General features: G+C 37.5%; 4 protein-coding genes across 9 annotated transcripts in view; 2 read left to right on the top strand and 2 right to left on the bottom strand.

Moving 5' to 3' along the window:
• Window positions 1-3,577, bottom strand: part of LOC102672621 (uncharacterized protein PF11_0213) — an 11,426-nt gene extending 7,849 nt beyond the window's left edge. For all 3 annotated transcript variants that reach the window (XM_031511346.1, XM_031511348.1, XM_031511349.1), the window contains exons 1-2: window positions 3,193-3,577; window positions 2,907-3,005 (exon numbers count right to left, since the gene is read on the bottom strand). In XM_031511346.1, coding sequence (XP_031367206.1) covers window positions 2,907-3,005; window positions 3,193-3,276 — 183 coding nt within the window. In that variant the 5' untranslated portion in view covers window positions 3,277-3,577. The remainder of the gene's footprint in view (window positions 1-2,906; window positions 3,006-3,192) is intronic.
• LOC102672496 (venom carboxylesterase-6-like) lies at window positions 23-2,641 on the top strand. Its single transcript, XM_031511350.1, has 8 exons — window positions 23-451; window positions 616-913; window positions 997-1,194; window positions 1,300-1,478; window positions 1,569-1,746; window positions 1,821-2,156; window positions 2,232-2,358; window positions 2,436-2,641. The coding sequence occupies exons 1-8, from the start codon at window positions 257-259 to the stop codon at window positions 2,632-2,634; spliced, it is 1,710 nt and encodes a 569-aa protein (XP_031367210.1). The 5' UTR covers window positions 23-256; the 3' UTR covers window positions 2,635-2,641.
• A 1,270-nt stretch (window positions 3,578-4,847) lies between the features above and the next one.
• LOC116185860 (venom carboxylesterase-6) lies at window positions 4,848-7,464 on the top strand. Of its 4 annotated transcripts, XM_031511351.1 has the most exons (9): window positions 4,851-5,076; window positions 5,155-5,374; window positions 5,463-5,760; window positions 5,823-6,020; window positions 6,094-6,272; window positions 6,365-6,530; window positions 6,603-6,941; window positions 7,016-7,139; window positions 7,217-7,385. In XM_031511351.1, the coding sequence occupies exons 2-9, from the start codon at window positions 5,174-5,176 to the stop codon at window positions 7,383-7,385; spliced, it is 1,674 nt and encodes a 557-aa protein (XP_031367211.1). In that variant the 5' UTR covers window positions 4,851-5,076; window positions 5,155-5,173. The 4 variants fall into 4 exon arrangements, 3 of the variants coding, with proteins under 3 accessions (XP_031367213.1, XP_031367211.1, XP_031367212.1); XM_031511353.1 differs by having other exon boundaries at window positions 4,848-5,374; window positions 5,823-5,879; window positions 7,217-7,455; XR_004150761.1 differs by having other exon boundaries at window positions 4,852-5,374; window positions 7,012-7,139; window positions 7,217-7,389.
• Window positions 7,465-13,301: 5,837 nt separating this feature from the next.
• LOC102672350 (titin) overlaps window positions 13,302-23,097 on the bottom strand; it is a 49,850-nt gene continuing 40,054 nt past the window's right edge. Inside the window, 4 exon segments of the mRNA XM_031511343.1 lie at window positions 13,302-13,627; window positions 13,714-20,369; window positions 20,808-22,969; window positions 22,971-23,030. Coding sequence (XP_031367203.1) covers window positions 13,525-13,627; window positions 13,714-20,369; window positions 20,808-22,969; window positions 22,971-23,030 — 8,981 coding nt within the window. The 3' untranslated portion in view covers window positions 13,302-13,524.

Below are 23,097 nucleotides of genomic sequence, written 5' to 3'. Positions count from 1 at the left end.
CGGTAGATTATTTATATACAGATATAATTTTCTTGTACATATATATATATATATATATATATAAAATATATCCATTTTTAATTTTTTTTCTTAATTTATAAAAAAAATTCAATTCAACTAAAGAAAATAATTAAATTATATATAAAAACATCAAAAATTTGTGTGCGCGTTTATCTTTTCACAAGTGACGTTGAAAAGATAAGTAATAAATAAGACGAAAATAGTTAATTGTTGAGACAGTGTCAATCCATCAAAGATGATGAAACTACTATTCCTACTATTTCTTTCTTCTCTTGCGACTTTTGGTTGGACTTTGGAAGATGCGCCCAGAGTAAAAACTCCTTTAGGTCCAATTAAGGGATATTATAAGACATCTGGTAATGGAAGACAATATGAAGCTTACGAAGGAATTCCTTATGCGTTGCCTCCAATTGGAAAATTTCGATTCAGGGTAAAAAGTGTTTGATTATATTTGATTTTTAAAATTGGAAAAATTACTTAATATTATGAATTTTTAAATATAAACTATCATATAATTGTTTGTAATACATAATATTTCAAATTTCTTTGTTGAACTTAATGATAATAAAAGAAAATATTTATTGTTTTCTTTAGGTTCCTCAAAAAGTTCCACCATGGATGGGTGAACTTTCCGCAACAAAATTCGGCTCTCCTTGTCTACAGTATAGCCAATTGTCTTTAAATCCACATGACAAAATTGAAGGTGCTGAAGATTGTCTGTATTTGAATATTTACGTGCCGGCAGATAGAACACCTTCTCAATCATTGCCAGTAATCTTTTGGATCCATGGTGGTGCTTTTCAATTTGGTAGCGGAATAACAATGGGTGCCAAATATCTTATGGATAGCGATGTTATATTTGTTACATTTAATTATCGTTTAGGAATATTAGGTATTTATTTAAGAATAACTATCATTTTGTATAATAATCATAGATAATTGTAAAAAAAGTTATAATAGATAATATTGTTTAAGGTTTTCTCAGTACAGAAGATGAAATAGTTCCCGGTAATATGGGATTGAAGGATCAAAATATGGCGTTACGATGGGTTTCAGAAAATATTGAATGGTTCGGTGGCAACCCAAAAAGGATAACTTTAGTAGGTTTAAGTGCTGGTGCTGCTAGCGTTCATTATCATTATCTATCACCTATGAGCGCCGGTCTTTTCCAAGGTATTTGCAAAATGTTATCTTTTTAAAAATATTCTGATTTTTTGATTTAATATTGTAGTGTACTTTTGTCTATTTATTTTCTTATTTTTTTTTTAAATTTTATAGGTGGTATTTCGATCAGTGGTACAGCTTTCAATTGTTGGACTCAAACAGAAAATTCTTTGGAGAAAGCCAAACAAGTGGGAGCTCTTATGGGTTGTCCTACACGTAATATCAAGGAAATGATACGTTGTCTCAGATACCGTCCAGCTCGAGCTGTAGTTGAAACTCTCGCAGATTTTATGGTATATTTATATGGCAGATATATGGTATTATATTATTTTATTCATCATATTAATGTAATTTTTAATTCAAAATTAATAATCTAATTATAGCGATTCTATTATAATCCATTCACACCATTCGGACCTGTTCCGGAGAAAGTTAATAATCAATCGAATTCACTTCCATTTATTGATCGTACTCCTATTGAAATTATAAATAGCGGTGATGTTCAAGATGTTCCATGGGTTACAGGAGTTACCAGTGAAGAAGGATTATATCCAGTCGCTGGTAAGAAATGAGCGAAATGATCGAAAAATATTTGTATAATTTTGAATTGTGATTTAAAATCATTAATTTTACAGAATTTATTGTTAAACCAGAAGCTTTGAAATTATTGGATGAAAACTGGGATCTTCTTGCCCCTTATTTTCTTGATTACAATTATACCGTTCCCAAAGAGAAACATGTTGAAGTTGCTAGACTCATTAGGAATTATTATTTTGAATCAAATAAAATTGATAAAACAACTGTAAAACATTTAATTGATGTAGCCAGTGACCGATTCTTTGTTGTCGACAGTCAAAAAGCAGCTAGAATGCAAGCTAAAGTTAATCGACAACCTGTCTGGTATTATTATTATACTTATAGAGGTGCACACAGTATAAGTGAAGCTATGAGTGGAACTACTAATAATTATGGTATAAAATTTAAATTTAAAACTTTACTTTTAATATAAGAAAAAAATGATAATTGTATTTATTAATTTTATACAGGTGTGAGTCATGCAGATGATGCATACTTAGTTGTAGATACTCCTTATCTCGATTCCACAACCACAACAAATGATATTAAAATGCAAAAAATTTTGATTGATTTTTGGGTATCATTTGCAACTAATGGGTAAGTAGATATTTTAACTGATATATATTAAAATAGAAATCAATTTATATTACATATTTGTTTTTAAATTGTTTTAGAGTGCCAAACGTTAATAGTGTTCAATGGCCAAGATTAAATCCAAATGAAAAATCACTTCATTATTTACATATTGCTGGACTAGGAAAGATTCAAATGGATAGCAGCACAAATTTTGGTCATAAAGATTTTTGGAATTCTATTAACTTTAATGAAAACAAATTACATACTACATCTGGCACATTGAAAGAAGAATTATAAATTATATTAAAATATTTCATATAAATTTTGTAATAATTGTAAAATTATATATTTCAAATTTCAATAAATGTAAAATTATACATTTTTTATAAAAATATAGATTTTCTAAGATATTTATAATTATTAATTTATGTTTCACATTTCATGTTTTCATAGCAATTTTATATAATAAAGTGTTATAAGTATATGAATAATTACATTATTTAATTTAAATTTATGCTTATTTTATTTATATAATAACTAATAAAAAATAAAAAAATTTAAGTACTTACTGGATTATTGAATATAATATTGCAATCTGGATGTCTACCAATTTGATTAATTCCTTTTTTAATTGGATATGTTTCAGTATCAACAATTAGTTCTCCAATCTAAAATATTTCATATAAAAATATTTTATTTTTAATTTAATTTTAAATTTACAAAATAAAAATATGAAATATAAAATAAGTTAGGAAAAATAAAAAAGAATGATGAAAAAAAAATTAAATAGAAAATAAATATATAAATATAAAAAATACAAAAAGAAAATATCAAGATTATTGAACTTATTTTTACCTGTATTTTATTATCTTGTGTAGAATAAGAAATTTGTGATGCAGCATCACAATTTTCATAAACTTGTGTTGCTATAATATCCATTATAAAAACAATTTATGTGAACAGCATTTATTTTTATATTATACATATAATTCCTTTTTCATGTTTAGAAAAAAAATACAAGATATAAGATAACCTCATTTAATGCGTAATAACTTAATAGATTTACTAATAACTAGTAGCGAACAAATATTTTATCAAATAAGAACATTAGTACACACTAATGAAACGGACAAAAATTTATTCAGCTTACATAGTTTTTATGAAGATATTAATCAAATAATTATCAAATAATAACAATACAAAACGTCATACACCATTATTATAATGACTATTCCCGCCACAGAATTCATGTAAGGTTAATATAAAAAAAATAAATTCCCTATACGATATATATAGTTGAAAATATTAAAAATTTTTATGTTTCATTCTAATAATTTTATTATAGAATATTTGAATATTTGTTATAAGATAGTAATATAAGTTAAAGATTTTTTAAATATTATTTTATGAATAATTCAATTATTTTGAAAATTACTATATTTGGTAATTAACTTAAAATTATTTTCATACATTCGGATATTCTACATTCATGAATATTATTCATAAAATATATATATTTTAAATGTCTATTTTATTTTAAAACTCTAAATAAAAAAATGGCTATTATTTAAATATTCCAGAAAAAATCTATATATTTTTATAATTGTTAAATTTAATTATATTTGAAAACTAAATCAATTATCCACGTCAAAAAGTATGCAGCTTACCATTTGTAGATAAAATAGTATAACAACAATTTATCCGTTTATAATAATGGATGACAATACACGAAAATTATCACACTCGCGTATTTAAACATCTCCGAATAAAATATTACACATTTTATAAGTACGTATATTACGAATAATACAATTATTAATTATTACAAATAATATAATTATTAATTATATTACAATTATTAATTATAGAACAAATAATCATACAAACTAATTAATTAATTTTTATTTAATTAGATAAGTTATAGAAATGCAGATATATTTTTTAAAACGAATTTATGAATTTATTATGATTAACAAAATTTGATTTGATAAAGTTATAAATAAAGATTCGTGATACTTCTAAAATTTTAATATATTTAATATTTTAATATATACATTATAACATTGTTTGTCGTGAGTGATAAATTGATAACTATGTTTAAAAATAAAATGTTTATGGGCATTTAATATACCATGTTGAAGTTTCGTATTCATATTGCAATAACATATATTAATTTTTTTACTTTTTACGATTGTGTACTAACTTTCAAGGTTATCTTTTAAACAACGTAGAACAATTTATATTTCAAAAATACAAATATTAGTTTTATAAATAAATATCAGAATAATAATATATTCTTTTATAGATTGTTTGTTATTCTGATTATTCTTAAATCTTTAATTATTTTTTAAATTTATTTCTACATCGATCTATATCATGTAATTAATTCCAGTTCTTGAATTTCTTGAAGATTTTTTTTAATTAAAGAAAATAACTTCTTTTAATTAATTTTTAATAATAATTTTATATTTATTATTAAAATTGAATCGATAGCATTTTTATCCAATTTTTTTTAGAAATTAATTAATCATTAATTTAATATAATAGCATGTATTGCAATATTGAAGTACTTACAATACATGGCAACGTGACAATTGACGATATTGTAATAGACAATGCGTGACCACCATTTTAATTTTGATGATCAATTAGTGACAGTTAATAGTAATACAATCGTAGTGGTAATCGATATATCGATAAATTTTTTACGACACTTCGTTTTTATCACCTAAACTAAAGGTATGATATTAACTTAATAAAATTATTTATATACAATTTATTGGAAATTTTGTTTATAAAAACTTGGCTACCGAATAGATACATATACAGTCTTAAAATGTACATGTTGAAACTATCGTTCATTCTCCTATTTTTGGGATTTGTCAAGTTTTCGTGGCAGGAAGAACAAGTTCCCAAAGTGAGCACATTTGCGGGAAACATTCGTGGTTATTATAAGAAATCTCGACATGATAGATTATACGAAGCTTATGAAGGTATTCCTTATGCACAATCTCCAGTTGGTAAATTTAGATTCCAAGTATGTTAAATGATATTATTAAAAAATAAATCACTGCGAAATGGAATTATATATTATAAAATGATAGTAATATAATATAAAATTTTAGCCACCTCGACCAATAAAAAAATGGTCGAAAGATCTATTAGCCACGAAGAAAAGTTCCGTTTGTATGCAATACCTTATGACTTTTACGACACATGGAAACAGAGTAAAAGGTTCCGAAGATTGTTTGTACATAAATATTTATGTACCAGTTAGAAATAATAGAAAACCATTATTACCGGTGATGTTTTGGATTCACGGAGGCGCCTTCCAGTTTGCCAGTGGGAACGAAGCAAACGAGACATTTTTAATGGATCGTAATATTGTATTTGTTGCGATTAATTATCGTTTAGGACCATTTGGTAAGAAGAAAGATTAGAACTATTTGCAAAAAAATACATAAAAATATTTATTTTTTATTAAGGCTTCCTTAGTACTGGAGATATTATAGTACCTGGAAATATGGGATTGAAAGATCAAAGTATGGCTTTACGTTGGGTGTTTAATAATATTAAAAGTTTCGGTGGTGATCCAAATAAAATAACAATTTTTGGAATGAGTGCGGGTGGCGCTAGTGTTCATTATCACTATTTATCACCTATGAGTGCCGGTCTTTTCAAAAGTAAGCGATTATTTTTTTTCTTATTAATATTAATTTAGTTTATCAAGATTTTCTAATTTTATATTTTATATAGGAGGAATATCGATAAGTGGTGTAGCATTCTGTCCTTGGGCACAGACGAAGCATGCTCCTGAAAAAGCTAAAAAATTGGGTGCTCTTATGAAATGTCGGACAGATGATACGAAAAAAATGATCGATTGTCTTCAAAGTCGGCCTGCACGAAATATAGCACAAGCTGTTGGCGATTTCATGGTGAATTATTCTTTCTTATTTTCTTTGTTTTTATTTTCATACAATAATATATACATATATATTTATACATATATAATCAAACCTTATCTTAGTTTTGGTTGTATAATCCTTTCGCTCCTTTCGGACCAGTTGTTGAGACATATGGATCCAATCCCTTTATTTCTAATTCTCCAATTAATATTATCAATAATGGCCAAGCTTATGATGTTCCTTGGATCTCTGGCGTAGTTAGCAAAGAAGGATTATATACTGCTGCAGGTCTGATTATATGAAGTAAGAATATTGATAAAATTTTATTTTAATTCACTTGTAAAAATTTTATTTTGATAGAATTTATTGGCAATGCTAAACTGTTACGGCATTTGAACGATCATTGGGACGATATTGCACCGTATTTACTCGATTTCAATAATACTATTCCGCTAGATCAGCATAAACAAGTAGCGGAAAAAATTAAAAATTATTATCTGGGATCAGGTCCGATTAATTTCGACAAAGTGGGATCAATAATACAAATGATGAGTGATCGATTGTTCAACATCGATTTCGAGAAAGCTGTTAGATTACAAGCAAGAATTAATAAGAGTCCAGTATGGATATATTATTATAGTTACAGAGCTAAACATAGTGTTAGTGAAATTTTAAGCGGAGGTTCAACTGCAAATTACGGTAATATTTTTTATAATAAAGAATATTTTGTTATAACAAAGAAAAAAAAATTTAATATGAATTAACTAAGTTAGGAGTAAGCCATGGCGATGATATATTTCTTACACTTGATTCAATTATTTCAAACGTAACAAAACCACAGGATTTGACTATGCAACAGTTATTGATCAATTTTTATACATCATTTGCTATACAGGGGTGAATAAGATTTTTCAAATATTATTTTTTGTTTTTTTTAAGCATATTTTATAAGTATAAATTTTTAAACATTTCAGTATTCCACGTATAGACGAAGCTACATGGCCATCATTAAATCCTAATGATCCTGATTTTCGTTATCTGCATATAGTTAATGTTACAAATATAAAAATGAAAGTTAATAATAATTTTGCTAATAAAAACTTCTGGAAAACGATTCCTTTTAACGAAAATAAGCTAAATTAGAAGAGAGATAAATTAATTTGAAGCTTAGATTATTTGCTATATATAATTCATAATTGTATTTTTGCAGGTCTTATAAAAATTGATGAAATAAATTTAAATTCAAATTAATTTAAAAAAATTTTTTTTTCCAATGCTTTTTTAAACTGCTTTTTATTGGAATTATATTGCGAATTAAAATAAAATAGTTTTTCAAATTTTATTATTTTATTACTTAACTGAATGAAAATTAAAAAAACAATTAATAAATTAGCTTTTCAAATCTTTATTTTTTATCGCTAAAAGATCATTGTATAGGAAAATAATACATATAACAGAAAAGTTAATACTTTTTTAAAACTAGCAGATATTAAAGTAATATTATCTTACTATCTACTGCAATTTTATTTATGTAATTATACATTCATGTATTATATAATTCAAAATTTTTTCTATGATATTTTCCAAATTGATCATATAATAATTAAATAATATAATATTACATATTTTTTAACTTAATTACCACAATTTAAACATATTATTTAATTACTAACATGTTTATTTAACAATTGATAAATAGCATTCATATAATGCTTATTAGAAGTCATATAGAAAGCTCATAAAAAGCAAATAATTGATTAAGCATAGGCGTAATAAAATAAGCGTGATAAAAGTATCGATTATTCTATTCTCATTAGATCTTACAAATTATATCAGAATGAATCTAGAATCAAGATAACTCTTGACGAAATGTGTGGATATTATAAAATTTCTCAACACAATAGAATATATGAAACTTTAAGAAGGCATTTCCTTGTTAAACTTAGATTAAAAGTAAGTCAATCAATTGTGTAAGCAAAATAAAATCTCTTTCTTAAATAATTATTATTGAATTATATTCAAGTAACAATATGAAATTTCAGCTTTTGTAATCTATGAAAAAATGAACAAATGAAAATGAATTATCATAGAGAAAAGTTTTATGCATTTTATTGTAATCAATATATTTTTGAAGTTAAAAACGGAAAGAGAATTATGTATCATTATGTTATAAAATACATGAAATGTAATAGCAATTTTGCGAATAAAAATTTCTGAAACTTGATAAATTTTTATGAAAATAAGATATATTAAAAAAATAAATAAATTAATTTGATTACTTTCTAAGTTATAAAGTCTATTTGCATTAAATGTGAATTTTTATATAATCACAATAAACATATCATTTTATTATTTTTTAATAAAAATTTTTTTAATTATCTTTAATTTCAAACATTTTTTCAGATTCTCTTTTAAATTAACAATAACAATAATTGCAATGTCAAAACGTTTTTATTTTTATTTTTTTAGTTGCGTTCAATTTAATTTAAAAATTCATTTAAATAAAATTTATAAATTTTGCAGATAATAATTTATTTCCCAAACGTTAATGATTCCGATAATGATTTTTCATAAAATATTGCAATTGCAAAGATTCAAGATACCCTTCTAGAGGAAGGAAGTGAGAATCACAGTAGATCAAGAAGTTTGACATACAAAATCATTTATTCATATAAAAGGACACTTTATACTAGCACGTACTGTCAAAACTATCCTACTTCCATACAGTCGAGACCACCGAGATATCCTCGGCTCACTCGTTTCTTTATGTATCACATATTATTATACGCGGCAACCGATAACGGATTATGCTTTGAATAAGGGTTGTGATAATTGTCATTCTGTTCTCATTGTAATCGAATACAAAGTATGAAGAAAGAGGAAGATAGGAAGAAAAAAGGAAAATAAACAAACAAAAATAGAAAAAGAAACGGATAAAATAAATCCATCACGAGCATAGTGAGTATATTCGCGTACTGTGCGTAGTTATTCGCCTCGCTATTCACAGCATGATCAATTTTAATCTACGCTCAGGCTTCCGTATAAAATTTGTTTTCTTTTATCGAAGAACGTAGTCTGAGACGTAGAAGACGTATTGGCACCAGATAAAAATTGGTCATTCTGTGTATAAATATCATGTATTTTTTTTTCTTATATTTATATATATATTTATATATATATATATAAAGTTCGCGTGAACTCGTTCTCGTTGGTAAAGAACACGTCCGTCGATTGATCATTGTTCGGTTGATACGACGGGAAAAATTTTTCACCAATGGCGAGCACGCTATTGTTAATTAATTACATGCATCCTATGTGTTTCACCATAATAATTAATATATCTTACGGTAAGAGTTATACATGTATATCAATATTAAACGTTATTATATCGTAACCACACGATATTCGGATTTTTTTTTTTTTCTTTTACTTTCGGTACGATATCGCTATGAGTGTATAATGTGTAAAATTATCAAAGATAAATACTAGGCTCGACTAATTACTAGAATCGTTAGCTTAGAATGAGCCGATTCGATTGCGCGTAAGTACTGAATCACGATATTGGCTCTCGTCGCAAATTAATTGTATTAAAACCGTTTTGCGAGTGATTCTATCTTCGATCTTTTGTGTCGTAAGGTTTGAAAATTGGCGGGAAAGGGTTTCAAATCGCCGAGAAAGTTACTTTCGTTTCAGTTGTCGAGTGTATTTTTCGATACGCTTTGAAAAAAAAAAAGAAAATGAAAAATGTTCTTTTTGAATAGACGCGTTATTGAGAATTTGCGTTTTTCCAGTGAAAAACGTGGAGTGGCTACCCGACCGTGTGAAATGTACAAACAGTGGCTGGTCTGGGTTTTCAGATACTTCTTCCAAAATTTTTTTCTCTTACATATATATAGTAAAATTCAAGATATAACACTAGAACTACCAATTAACCGTTAAAATGGCAAATTCTTTGAAGTGCATTTATTACAAATATATAAGTGTATTTGGCAAAATGAATTTTGACTCTTATCGATCTTATCTAAACACGATTATATTTATAGTTATTTTTATTATATTTATTTTATTTTCATCATATCACTTTAACTATAATTATATGTATATTTAATATATTTATGTATATTTATGTACACGTTAGAGATTGGTCGTTCCAGTGTTAGTCGATCAAATTTCTCAAATTTTATTTTCTATCCCTTATTTTAATATAAATGCAACTTGGAATGCTAATTTTAAACCTGAGTCAAGAAATGAAACGCGTTGCTTTTCACATTTTCTCGTATACAAAGTTTCGTTATAAATCTTTAATCAAATTGCGGAGTTTCCCTTAAAAAATCGACTCGTGTAAATTCCATGTATATTTAAACTTTATTTATCGGACGTGTAGCGTTGTTACGTATGTATATGATAAATCTTGGAGACAATGACAGTATGGCCACTTGTATCACGATCGAGTTGCCATTGGAAGCACTAAACATTGCAGCATTATTCCTAATTCCGTTTAATTTTTCCCGACGAGAATTTCTCACGCGACGCGGGTTCGTCCGCGTGTTTACGAGCTAAGAACGAACGAACGAACGAACGAACGAACGCGTGCACAAGAAAAGAATCGACGGGAAAGTTTCGCTCGGGGACTGAGTGAGAATTCTTTCAAGGAAGACACAGAGAAAAAACGACTCTTAGACTCTCTATCGGTCTGATATCGTTGGCTTATTAAATTACAAAGAGAATGTTATTATTCAGCGTTCGTTCTATTACATCTAAAAAAACGGCCCCTAAGTTCCGAAGTCTCAAAGCGTGTTTGTCACTATGTGTTTGCACATTCGGCTCCCTTTACACACGCGGATCAACACTTCCTCTTCTTCTGTTGCTCAGGTGTTTTTTTTTCTTCACGCGCATCACGCACGTGTGTGTGTATGGCTTATTATTTTATTTAAAACGTAAATCAAAAACTCTAATTGACTTGTTTACACGGAATAATCGCGGGAGAAGAATTCGACACATTGATCCCGCGACACTTTGAGACTAGAGAACGAAGAGGAACAAATGTATATCGTTTCAGAGGCATAATTAATATCATATACTTTCGTACAAACGTATAGAACATCGTTAAGTGTTTGTTATTTTTAAAGGGGGGTACAGTGTGTATAAAGAATCGTATAAATGTATATATTTATATTTATATATATATATTTATATATATATGTATAATGACGCCAGCTCGCCGGAGAAGCAAATTCGCGATCGGTCCTCCGCGCGAGCCGCTGTTTGAGCTTTGAGATACGCGTACCTTTCGTCTTTCTTGTCTTTCTTGCTTCTTTTTTTCCTTTTTTTTTTTTCCATTTTTTTCTTTTTATTCTTTAAACGTATAAATGTACCATGCACACACGCGCACGCACACATGCAAACGCGGGTGCTCGAATACGATCTTCTTTTTATTGCACGCTACGGGGGAAGGATTTTCGTATCGCTCGTTCGTATTGGATTCGTATGGTATAAAGTACAAACGATTTTATCGAGTTAAGTTTAGCGGTTCGTTGCAACGAACGAGCGATATCGCGTTAAGAGGAAGACTAAGGAGATATATATATATATTATAAAAATTCCTCCAAGGAGGAGGAATGTTGTGCGTTCAGAAGAAACAGTTTGGAAGAACGATAATTGATAATTGAAAAAATTCGTCATGGATCTGCGACGTTGTTGCGTATTATAATCTTTCCGATCGTATCCCAGCACGCGTGGAACGTCAGCAGACGCGAGTAAATGTGGACTGATTGTAAGCGCACGACGCGTGTCAGCCGTGTAACGATCAAGATCTATCGCGATCGTGGGGCAAGATCGCCGTCGATCATCGTTGTTCAAGTTTTTTTACAGTGGTATTACAAGAGCAATGTATTATTACATAATATACGTGACCATTCTCTTCTCTTAATTAATAATTCTCACGCAATTATTGATCGTACATGGGAGACCAGTACGACGAGCTTCGCCCAGTTCGTTGATAAAGATCTTTCTGGTCGTATCCCTCGCACGATCATATGACCGATTGCTGTTACAATGTCCACTGTAAAAGAGAAATCGTTCCGTGATCGTTTGTCGATAACACAGATTCCTATTATTTTCTTCGCATTTTTTTTATTTATATATTTTTTTGGTCGCGCTCGATCGGAACGCTCTTTTATACGTTTGTTTCCCATCACCACGTTTAATTCCTAAATGACGATATTCCCATTTTTTTTTTTCCAAGCTTCAACGACGATGATCGCGGCTATATTCAGCGCCAGCTTGACTGTCACGGAACGAAAGTTTAGTGCCGCTGTTCGGCACTGACGAAGGCACAGTCATAAGTCTCGTACGTTCAGCAACATTATCTTTTTTTCTTTATCGCTTCTTTTCCTCCATAATTGTTATTTTTTTTATTGGTGAAAAAAAAAAAAAAAAAAAAGAGAAAAATTAATGGCGTGAAACGTGCAACTATATAACGAAATATTTCTTTCTTTCTTTCACTATATCCCTTCTCGTTCCACCGATTTATTTCTGTTTTACGTTTGGCACCAAAAAAAAACGAGCCTTGTTTTACGCAGAGTTAAATTCTTCGTTTCTTTTCTTTTCTTTTTTTTTTTTTTTTTCCCAAAAAAAAAAAAAACAAAAAAAAAAGAAAAGGGGGAAAATGAGAATAGGAAGAGAGAACAAGAGAGAGAGAGAAAGAGAGAGAGAGAGATGAGCACGTGTAACGGCAGGAATCAGAAAAAAAAAAAAATTAACTCCTCGCGAAACAACGCTCCGTTTTTTTTTGTTTTTCCTTTGGCCCCAAAAAAAAACGGCCTTTGTTTTCCGGAGAGTTAAATTCTTCGTTTTTTTTTTTTTTGCCTTTCCTTTACCCCTTCTCATCTCTCTCTCGCTTTCTCTCTCTCTCTTGTTCTCTCTTCCTATTCTCATTTTCCCCCTTTTCTTTTTTTTTTTTTTTTTTCTTAGTCCTTCCGTTACACGTACTCATCTCTCTCTCTCTTTCTCTCTCTCTCTCGTTCTCTATTCCTATTCTCATTCTCCCCCTCTCTTTTCTTTTCTTCTTTATATAACATAATATTATATTATAATATAAACGTTTACGGTTTTGGCCACTCAGTTCGTGATCGCAGAAGCACATTACAGTCTGTGTTCCCGCGATATTTAGATAGTTTAGAATATTTTTAATTCACTTTTATACAACACTGATCCAGCTCTCTAGACTTCCTTTTTCCCTTGTATGTTCGTCCAAAGGATCCCCGGGATCTCGTTGGACGGCTCATCTCCTCCTTCTCGCCGTGGCCGCCGCTATCATTTGCCTCAACATCGGTTCCGGGCTGCACACTCGTGGATCACATTTCATGTTCCCGTCACCACCGCAACTGAAATTTTAAATTATTCGAACGGTAAATGATGCGAGAAAATTAGAAAGACTTTAAAGAAGAGAAAAATGATTTAAGTAACTTACGTGCACTGAAGGCAAGGTCCGGACGCGGACCTAATGACTTCTCCAACGCGATACGCTTGGCCGCGAATCTGACATCCGCTTCGTTTCGCTGCTCCTTTGTATGCATGGGCATGGAAATGAGGTGGTAACGTGGTCGTGGTCGTGGTCGTTGTCGTGGTGATGTTGAGCGACGTGGCCATCGACACCGGGCACTCGTATCTCGGACAACAAAAACCGCTGATCGGCTCCTCGTGGCAACCTGGGATCGGTGGTGGGCAGCTCTGTTGCAGACAGATGATGTCGCTTCTGAAGCAGAAGCAGAAGTCGCAAGGATCGTCCCTTGGTATCTGTTGAGCCGAGACGTAGACTTTTCCGCCGTATCGGCAAGTGCCTGGTCCGTAAATCGCCTGGTCATCCTCGTCGTAATCTTCATTCGACAGATAACTTCCACCGTGCGTTGGGAAGTGCGGATTCTCCTCTCCAGATACCTGGTCGGAGTACTCGGGTATCTGAGGGGCTAATGTACTCGTTGGCTGATGAAGGGTGGGTTGGACGGGTCGTTCAGTGGCTTCGAACGTTTGGTTCATCGACGGAAGGTGATGATCCGATAAGCCTTCGGCCGATTCTTCTTTCTCGGTCGTCGAGCCGGAAGTTTCTGGCAATCCAGGTTCTTCTACTTCTCCCTCCTGTTCCTCTTCGCTCGATTCGGCGAGAGACGGCTCTGTTGGAAGCGGATGAGCCTTCGTCGTGGGCTCTTCGACGGATGCCTCGGTCGATTGTTGATCTTCTTCAGGTTTTGGGGAAGCTTCTTCCTCTTTGGGCTCTTCCGGAACCGTTGCTGGTTCCACGGTGCTCTTTTCTTGAGGCTGTTCCGTAGATGCTTGGACCGCGGGATGTTCTTCGGGAGCTTTTTCGGTTTGTGCCATCTCTTCTTCGTGTTCCGTAGTAGAAGTTTCGACTGTAGGTTCGATGGAAGGTTGAGCTTCCGGCATGCCAGGTTGCGCTTTCGTTACGCCAAGTTGTGCTTCCTCCGAAGCTTCCGCTTCCTTAGTCGTATATTCGTGCACCTCGGGCGCTATTGTAGTTTCCGTCGATTCGGTTATGGGATTCGGGTGTTCTTCTTGAGGAGACGTCGCTTCAACTTCAACCGCTGCTGTAGTTGGTCGCGCCAACTCTTCTTCCTCACTGGTTGGAAGCTTGGTCGCTTCTTGAGGAACTTCGGTCGCGGCTTGTTCGGGTAATTGTTCCTTGAGAGAAAGGTCTTCCGTAGTTTGAGAAACTTCTTCTTCTTCTTCGGGCCTAGCTGTTTGTTGTTCCTCTTCGACTGCTGGCTTTTGCTCTTCCGTCACTTCCACAGGTTTTTCTTCTTCTGATAGAGTCTTTTCCGTCGTTTCCGCAGGCTTTTCTTCTTCAGGAGGAAGCTCCTTTTCCGTCGTCTCGGCTGGCTCTTCGGGAACAAGCTTCTCGGTCACTTCAGCAGGCTTTTCCTCCTCAGGAACAATCTTTTCCGTTGTCTGAACTGGCTTTTCCTCCTCAGGAACAATCTTTTCCGTCGTCTGAACTGGCTTTTCTTCTTCGGGAACAACTCTTTCCGTCACTTCGACAGGCTTTTCTTCTTCCTCGTGAAGAACTTTTTCTGTGGTCACAACTGGTTTCTCTTCCTCAGGAACAATCTTCTCCGTTACCTCGCCAGGTTTTTCTTCTTCCGGAATAATGTGCTCCGGCACTTCTGTAACTTGGTCTCCTGCCGCTTCAGTAGGTTGAGTTTTTGTCGATATTTCAGGAACTTCCTTCTCCGATGTCTCGGTAGTAATTGCTTCTTCTTGCGCTTCGGTTGGAACTTCCTTCTCAGGAACTTCTTCGGCAGCAATTGCTTTTTCAGGTAGTTCGGTCGAATATTCCGGCGCCTCTGGTGTTGCAGCTTTCTCTGGTGGAACCTCGGAAGGAAGTTCTTGTTCTGGAGCTTCCGTGGAAGGCGCTATCTTCTCAGGAGCTTCCGTAAGTTGCACAGGCTGTTCGGTGGAAAGCGCTTGTTCCGGCATCTCGGACGGTACTTCCTCGGGAACTATCTTCTCTGGCACTTCGGTTGGACCAGCCTCGAGAGGTGTCTTGGAAACAGTCGCTTTTTCGATCTCCGCTGCTGGAGTCGTTTGTTCTTCTCCCTGTCCCTTTTCTTCTTCCATCGGTCTGCCTGTCCCTTCTTCCATCGATGGCGCTTCAGTCGCTTCTGGAATACCCTCTTCCGGTTTCCTTTCAGTCACGGAAGCTTGTTGCTCTTCTGGAGACAGAGTTACTTCACTTGGCACAGTTGTCGCTTTCTCTTCCGGTATTCCTTCCGTTACTACTTCAGGTTTCTTCTCTTCCTTCTCTTTCGACTCTTCTGGTGAAATTGGGCTTGGAGTATAATCCATCGGAGAAGATGTCTCGCTAGATTGCTCTTCGCTCTTAACTCCCTCACCTTCCACAACCGATTTCTCAGTTCCCTCCTCGGGTTTCTGTGTCTGTTCAGGAGCGATTGTTGCTTCCTTCTCAACTGGCAACGCAGATTCTGTCGCTTCTTCCTCCTTCTCCGTCACCTGTCCCGCAACTTCAATCGGGGCTGTAGTTTCAGGCGCTTCTTCGCCTTCGACAGAGACTGCTTTTTCGGTCGAGACGTGTTCCTCTGGTTCAACGGTTTCTTCCTTAACCCTCTCCGTAACTGTTTCTTCGGTAACAGATGCCACCGTTTCTTTCTCGATAGCAGCAGCTGGTTGTTCAGTTTGTTCTTGAGGCAAAGTCGCTTCCACAGGGGCAGCTTTCACCGTGGTGGCTTCATGCGCAGCTTCCGTAATCGCTTCCTGAGAAACGGAGGATGGTGTAGCTTCCTCTTCGCCAGACGCAGCGGGAGTTTGTTCCTCTGCTGGTGGAGTTGGTTCGGACGAAAGTAAAGTTTCCTCTTCGGGCTTGCTTTCGACGACGGTTGGTCGCTGCTCTTCCGTGACACCCTGTTCTTCGGTCGTTTCCTTCGTTTCGATAGGTATCGATGGTTCTTTTTCGCTGCTCGCCTCGACAGACTCGGTCGAGCTTGCCACTTGTTCCTCGGATACCGTTTGCTGTTCAGGTATCTCCGTATGCTGCTCCTCTGCAATCACTGCTTCCGTAGTCACCTTGAGCGTGCCTTCAGGTGCAACTGTTTCTTTGGTTTGTTCGCCTGCTAAAGTAGTAGGTGTTAAAGGTTGTTCAGTTCCAACGGGTACAGCCTGTTCCTCCGTTGAAGGAATCTCTGGTTTCTTTGGAGCTTCTGCCTCGCTTGGTGTCGTGGCCTCTCCTTCCTCCTGAGGTGCTTCAGTTTTACTTGGTTCTTCCTTAGTCACGCCAGGTTCGGTTACTTCCTCTGACGCCGGAACTTCTGTAGAGATTTCCATTTTTGTCGTTCCAGGTGCTTCACTTTCGATGGGTTTAACAGTTTCCTGTTCCACAGGAGTAACTTCTTGCTCTGGAGTAGACGATTCCACGGTTGGAGGAGATGGTTTTTCTGATTCACTGGGCTGGACAGTCTGCGATTCATCCTCTGGAGTAGGCTGTTCAGGTTGTTCTTTCCTTTCTTCTTCGGGTTGTGTTACCGATTCCGCACTCAAAGTTGTTCCTTCTTCCAACGGTCTCTGAGTTTCGGCGCTTTCCTGTGGCTGGCCTTCTGGTATGAGGGTAGAACTTGGAATTTCGGACTTTTGGCTCGTACTTTCTTCCGAGATCGCGGGAGAGACGGTCACTTGTTCTTCACCCTCTGCAGGTTTTTCCTCTTCTTCCGCTGGTTGTTCACCCGTTGGTTTCGCCGTGGTAGCAGCTTCTTTTTCAATTCCAACGGAAGTTTCTTCTTCTTGAATCGGTTGCGTCGTCTGTTCCTCGCCTGCTGCGGGACTCGAGGGTTGCTGCTCTTCGGGAACGTGTTTCTCGATTGGCTGTTCAGGGGATGGCACCTCCGTTGCTTGCTCTTCCTGTTCTTCCACGCTCTTTACCGAACTGCTCGGTATTTCTGATGAAGTTTCCTCCGAAGGTATTTGACTAGAAGACTCTACCTGCATCGGAGGCACTACTGGGCTAAGAGTATGCTCTTCGGCCTCTTTGGCACCTTCCATGACAGTGGAAGTCGCTTGCGTGTGATCAGGTTCGACAGATTTCGATGTCGTTTGCGCTTCTTCCGCCAAACCAGGCGCAGCAGTCGTCTGTTCGCCTGTTTCCTCGCTGGGTATTATTTTCGGCGCTACGGTGGTCGAATGCTCTTTCACTTCGACGCCCTCCGTTGTTCCTTCCTTAGGAAGTTCCGCCTCTAGAGGTGGTACGGTCTTCTGTTTCTCCTCCTCTTCGTATTTAGGCGTTTCATGCTCGATCATGTGATTATCGGACTCCAAGCCAGCGGTTGGCGTCGAGTCGCAAGCGTACATCGGGCAGCAAGAATCTTTACCGATGTGAAGTGGCATACAATTCGACAAGTGGCTTGGGGGCGGTGGACATTGAACCAGATCGCACTGAATAATACTGCTGACGCAACGGCAAGCGAGTTGACAAGGATTCGACGGAGGAATAGCAGAGTTGTTGCTGTAAGATTGACCTTCGACGAGACAATTGCCCTCTCCTGGAATTGTTGGTGGTATATGATAAGGAGGTTGCGTCGATACCTCTTCTTCGGGTACTCCTCCAGCCAACGTGGATTGCTCGACGACTCCTTCAGTCCCGACTTTTGACGATGTTTCCGAGTACGGGGTAGTTTCTGGAATTTCTGCTTCCTTAGGTGCAGACGTTGCTTCTTCTTCTATAATCTTTTCTTCCAACATTGGAGCCTCGGTTTCTTTTTCGCGAGAAATTTGCGTTGTTCCCTCTTCTCTCGATGGAGCTTCGGTTTGAACTTGTTCAGGAACAGATACCTTTTGTTCTTCTTCCGCTGGACTGGTTTCCTCGGAAGGTGACGCAGATTCGGTCGGTGATACTTCAGTCACGATACCTTCTTCGGTGGATATTTTGCCTTCTTCTTTGATTGTTTCTTCGCTTGGAACAGCCGCTGTTGTCGCTTCAATCGGTGATTCTGGTTGTTGAGTGCTTCCTTCTTCGGTGGGCTGTTCTGGAATTTGTTTAGTAGGTTCTGTAGAAGGTTCGCCATGATCGATGGGAGCTTCCGTTAATTTTTCCTGCGGTGTGCCAGCAATTTCTGTTTGCGTTTCTTCCGTGCGCGAAGGAACTTCTTCTTTTGGAGCGATCGTGGAACCCTCTGGAATCTCTTTTGGAAGCTCTGTCGATGCTTCAGCTATTTCTTTAGGAGCAGACGGGCTAACAGTTTCTTCTACAATAGGAAGTTCGGTAGATACTGGTTCGGCACTTTCAGAGGGTTTCTCTTCTATCGTAGGACCTTCAGTTGAAGTTTCAATTGATACAGTCTCTTGAGAGGGTGCGACTTCGCTTGGTTTTTCTTCCGCAACAGGTTCCACAGTTGTCTTTTCTTGTTCAATAGATTCGACAGGTTCGATAGATGGTTTCTCTTCCTCGGTAATCTTTTCAGTTGGCACTTGTTTTTCTTCTTCTATTGGCTGTTCAGTTGGCTTCGCTTCTTCAACAGGTTTTTCTTCTTCAGAAGGTTTTTCTTCTTCAGCAGGTTTTTCTTCTTCGATAGGTCCTTCAGTTTGTTGCACTTCTTCTTCTTCTTCTTTTTTAGGCTGTTCACTTGATTCCTCTTCTTGTACAGGCGCTTTAGTTGATTTTTCTTCCTCGCTAGGTTTCTCTTCTTCAGGCGCCGTTGATTTTTCCTCTTCAATAGGACTTTCCGTTGGTTTTTGTTCTTCAGCAGGCAATTCAGTCGATACTTCAATTGGTTTTTGCTCTTCAGTAGGTTGTTCTTCTCCTATAGGCTCTTCAATTGGTTTATGTTCTTCCGTAGGTTGTTCTCCTTCGACAGATTTTTCGGTTGGTTTTTCTTCTTCAACAGGTTTTTCTGTTGGTTTCTCCTCCTCAATAGGTTTTTCTTCTTCTTCAACAGGTTCCTGAGTCGGCTTCTCTTCTTCTCCCAATTTTCCTTCCTCCTCGACACGTTTTTCTTCTTCCATGGGACTTTCTGTTCCTTTCTCCTCTTCTATTGGCTTTTCTTCTTCTTCAACAGGTTTTTCACTCACCTTTTCTTCTTCCACAGGTTCAGTTGGCTTCTCTTCTGTCGTCTTTCCTTCCTCGACCGGACTTTCGGTCGGTTTTTCTTCTTCCGCATGTTTCTCCTCTTCAATAGTCGGTTCTTCGGTTACTTTTTCACCTTCTACTGGCTCTTCAGTCGGTTTTCCCTCAACAGACTTCTCTTCTTCCTCCTTCGTTGGTTCTTCACTAGGTCGCTGCTCTTCACTAGGTTGCTCCTCGGGTGATTTCTCTTCTTCGATAGGCTTTCCAGTTACTTCAGCTTCCTCTGGCACTGCAGTCATTTCTTCCTCCCCTGCAGGCTTTTCAGTTGTCTTCTCTTCTTCAAGAGGTGGCTTCTGAACGCCTTCTTCCTTCTCGGATGGCTCTTCAGCACCTTTCACGCTTTCTTCATCCTCTTTACGCTCGCTGATAGGAGATTTAGTGTGCTCCTCCACAGGAGCTTGAGTTCCTTCCTTCTCTGCTCCTGCTTCTGTCATCGTCTCTTCCGTCGATGGAGACGCAGCTGCAGGTCCTTCGGTTTGTTCTTCTTCTTCCTTCGTAGGCTCCTCCGTCTTCCGTTCTTCTTCTTCCTTTGTAGGCTCCTCCGTCTTCCGTTCTTCTTCTTCCTTCGTAGGCTCCTCCGTCTTCCGTTCTTCTTCTTCCTTCGTAGGTTCCTCCGTCTTCCGTTCTTCTTCTTCCTTCGTAGGCTCCTCCGTCTTCCGTTCTTCTTCTTCCTTCGTAGGCTCCTCCGTCTTCCGTTCTTCTTCTTCCTTCGTAGGCTCCTCCGTCTTCCGTTCTTCTTCTTCCTTCGTAGGCTCCTCCGTCTTCCGTTCTTCTTCTTCCTTCGTAGGCTCCTCCGTCTTCCGTTCTTCTTCTTCCTTCGTAGGCTCCTCCGTCTTCCGTTCTTCTTCTTCCTTCGTAGGCTCCTCCGTCTTCCGTTCTTCTTCTTCCTTCGTAGGTTCCTCCGTCTTCCGTTCTTCTTCTTCCTTCGTAGGCTCCTCCGTTTTCCGTTCTTCTTCTACCTGTTCAGTCGTTTCTTTGGTTATAGGCGCTTCGGTCTGTTCGACAACAGGCTGTTCCGAAGACTCTGGCGTTTCTGTCTTTCCTTCCATGGACGCCACTGTTGGGTGAACTTCGATCGTTAAACTTCCTTCCGTTGCTTCTTCAGCCTCCTGAGTTGCTGATGTGCTTTCAGGTATAGCTTCTTTCGGAACTTCTTCGAGAGGTTTCTCGCTCGCTTCACTTTCTTCGCTAACTACGGGCACTGTGCTTATCTCTTCACCTTCTGCTGGTTTAGCGGTAACTGGAGCTTCCTCTTTGCCAGCAACTGGTTTCTCAGTCACCTGTTCTTCGGCAGCTTCCGAACCGACTTCAGGCTTCTCGCTTGGCACACCTTCTTCTGGCGCAACAGTGACTCGCTCTTCTTGTTCGGTAACAACTTTCTCTTCTGGGACCACTTCCGTGGATCGTTCTTCTCCGCTTGGAGCTTCCGTCGAAGGAGCTATCGGGGCACTTTCTGTACTTACTTTCTCAGTTCCAACAGTCTGCTCCTCGACTGCTGGTTGTTCCGTCGGATGTTCCTCCGATACAGAAGGCTGAGTTGGCATCTCTGACGGATGTTCCTCGGGTTCCTTCTCCGTCTCAATCGGTTTCTCTTTGCTAACTTCCTCACTGGAATCGTTCACTTCCTCGGATGAAGTTACTTCTTCGGATTCCTCGATAGTCAATCCCTTCGTCGGCATCTCTTCCTTGGAAGTTTCCTTCGTGGGCGAAACCTCGGAAGACGAGGTTTCCGTGCTCTGCTCCTCCTGTAAGCCAGGTTGTTCCGTCTGTTGAGCCTCTTGTTCCTGTGAAGGTTGCTGCGTTGTCGATACCTCGACACTCGGCGCGGGTTGTTCGGTGCCTTTAGGAGCTGCTTCCGTCGCTTCTTTCTCTTCGCCTGGAACCTGATCGCTTTCGGTAACCGAGGAAACTTCTTCTTCAGTCGCCTTTCGTTGCGGCTCCGTCGTGGATCCTTCTTCGGACAATTGTCCCCTCATCGTGGTCCCTTCTTGCTCGATAGGCACTGTTTGCTCTTGCCTAGGAGCGGACGTCGTTTCGTGCTCTTCCGGTAGATACGTGGACGAAGGTTCCTTGGCCAGAGGAGCCTCGGTCACGAGGTTGCTCGGGACATGAAATTCTGGCGGCTTCATGTCAACGTAGCCCTCCGTAACCTGCATTTCGGTCACCGCTTCCTTGTCCTCTGCTTTGCTTTCAGGTATACGTTCCGTGATCGAAATTCCTGTCGGACCCTGTTCTGGGATCACCGGGGTTTCCTCCTCCTCCTCTTCAGCCTTTTCACCCGTAAACGGTTTCTCGCTGGCCTCTGGAGAAATAGGTTCCGGAGGAATTTCAGGAGGGATCGCGTCTTCCTTCTTAGGAGCCACGCCTGTCTTATGTTCGTGTACCATTGGCTGCTCCGTTTCTGCCGCAGCTTCCGTGGTCGCTTCTTGTTCTACGCCATGTTCCGCTGGAACAACACCCGCCTCTGTAGGCTGCTGCTCCGTGCTGACTTCCACCATTGGCTTCTCTTCCTCTTTCTTCTCTTCTTCTTCTTGCACAGGAACTTGTTCGGTACTTGGAGCTTCTGGGACAGATTTTTCAGTGGCCACCTCTGTTTCAGGCGTGGCCGCTTCCTCTGCACCTTTCTCTTCGCCAGGCGCCACCGTCGTCCCTCTTTGTTCCTGCTCGGACACGATCGCAGGGCCTTCCGTTTCCTTCACCGCCTCCGTCACTTGTTCTTCGCCCAAACCCTTCTCCGTTGTCGCCTCAGGGATCGAGGATGTTTCCTTCTCCTCGCTTGGAAGTTCAGGCAACCGCGTGGACTTTTCAACCGGCTGCTCCTCCTCCAGAGCTACAGAGGACTCGGAGGTGACGCTTGGCTCTTCTTCCTTCTCTCCCTCGCCAGGAACGAGGCTTTCTTCCTCCGTTGCTTTCGCTTCTTCCTCCTTCTCGCCGCTTGCTGGCAACTCAGGCCGTTCTCCCTTCTCCACTCCTCCTACGGTCTGCGCTTCTTCCGGTACTATTGCTTGCTCGGTAACCACCTGTTGCTCTTCCCCTTCTTTCACTTCTCGAGTAGTTTCTTCTGCGGGTGTAGTAGCCAGTTCCNCCCTCGGTCGTGGAGTATCGTTCCTCGCCTCTCGGTAACGTCACCACCTCTCCGTCATCTTCTATGCGACAAAGAACAAAAGTTTATATATATATATATATACTATGAAAGTAGTCTCTCGGGATCGA

This window comes from Apis dorsata, unplaced genomic scaffold (genome assembly GCF_000469605.1).
Source record: "Apis dorsata unplaced genomic scaffold, Apis dorsata 1.3 scaffold_309, whole genome shotgun sequence".
In the NCBI taxonomy this organism is placed as follows: domain Eukaryota; kingdom Metazoa; phylum Arthropoda; class Insecta; order Hymenoptera; family Apidae; genus Apis; species Apis dorsata.
Note: the sequence above shows the minus strand (reverse complement) of the source record. Positions and strands in the feature narration are given on the sequence as shown.

Bases quoted from the DNA above. Each gene is read 5' to 3' on its own strand.
- LOC116185860 (XM_031511352.1), top strand. From the start codon at position 5,174: ATGTACATGTTGAAACTATCGTTCATTCTCCTATTTTTGGGATTTGTC. The intron at 5,761-5,822 runs GTAAGAAGAAAG...TTTTTTATTAAG, and splicing joins TTATCGTTTAGGACCATTTG to GCTTCCTTAGTACTGGAGAT. The intron at 6,273-6,364 runs GTGAATTATTCT...ACCTTATCTTAG, and splicing joins AAGCTGTTGGCGATTTCATG to TTTTGGTTGTATAATCCTTT.
- LOC102672496 (XM_031511350.1), top strand. From the start codon at position 257: ATGATGAAACTACTATTCCTACTATTTCTTTCTTCTCTTGCGACTTTT. The intron at 452-615 runs GTAAAAAGTGTT...TGTTTTCTTTAG, and splicing joins TTGGAAAATTTCGATTCAGG to GTTCCTCAAAAAGTTCCACC. The intron at 1,747-1,820 runs GTAAGAAATGAG...TTAATTTTACAG, and splicing joins AGGATTATATCCAGTCGCTG to AATTTATTGTTAAACCAGAA.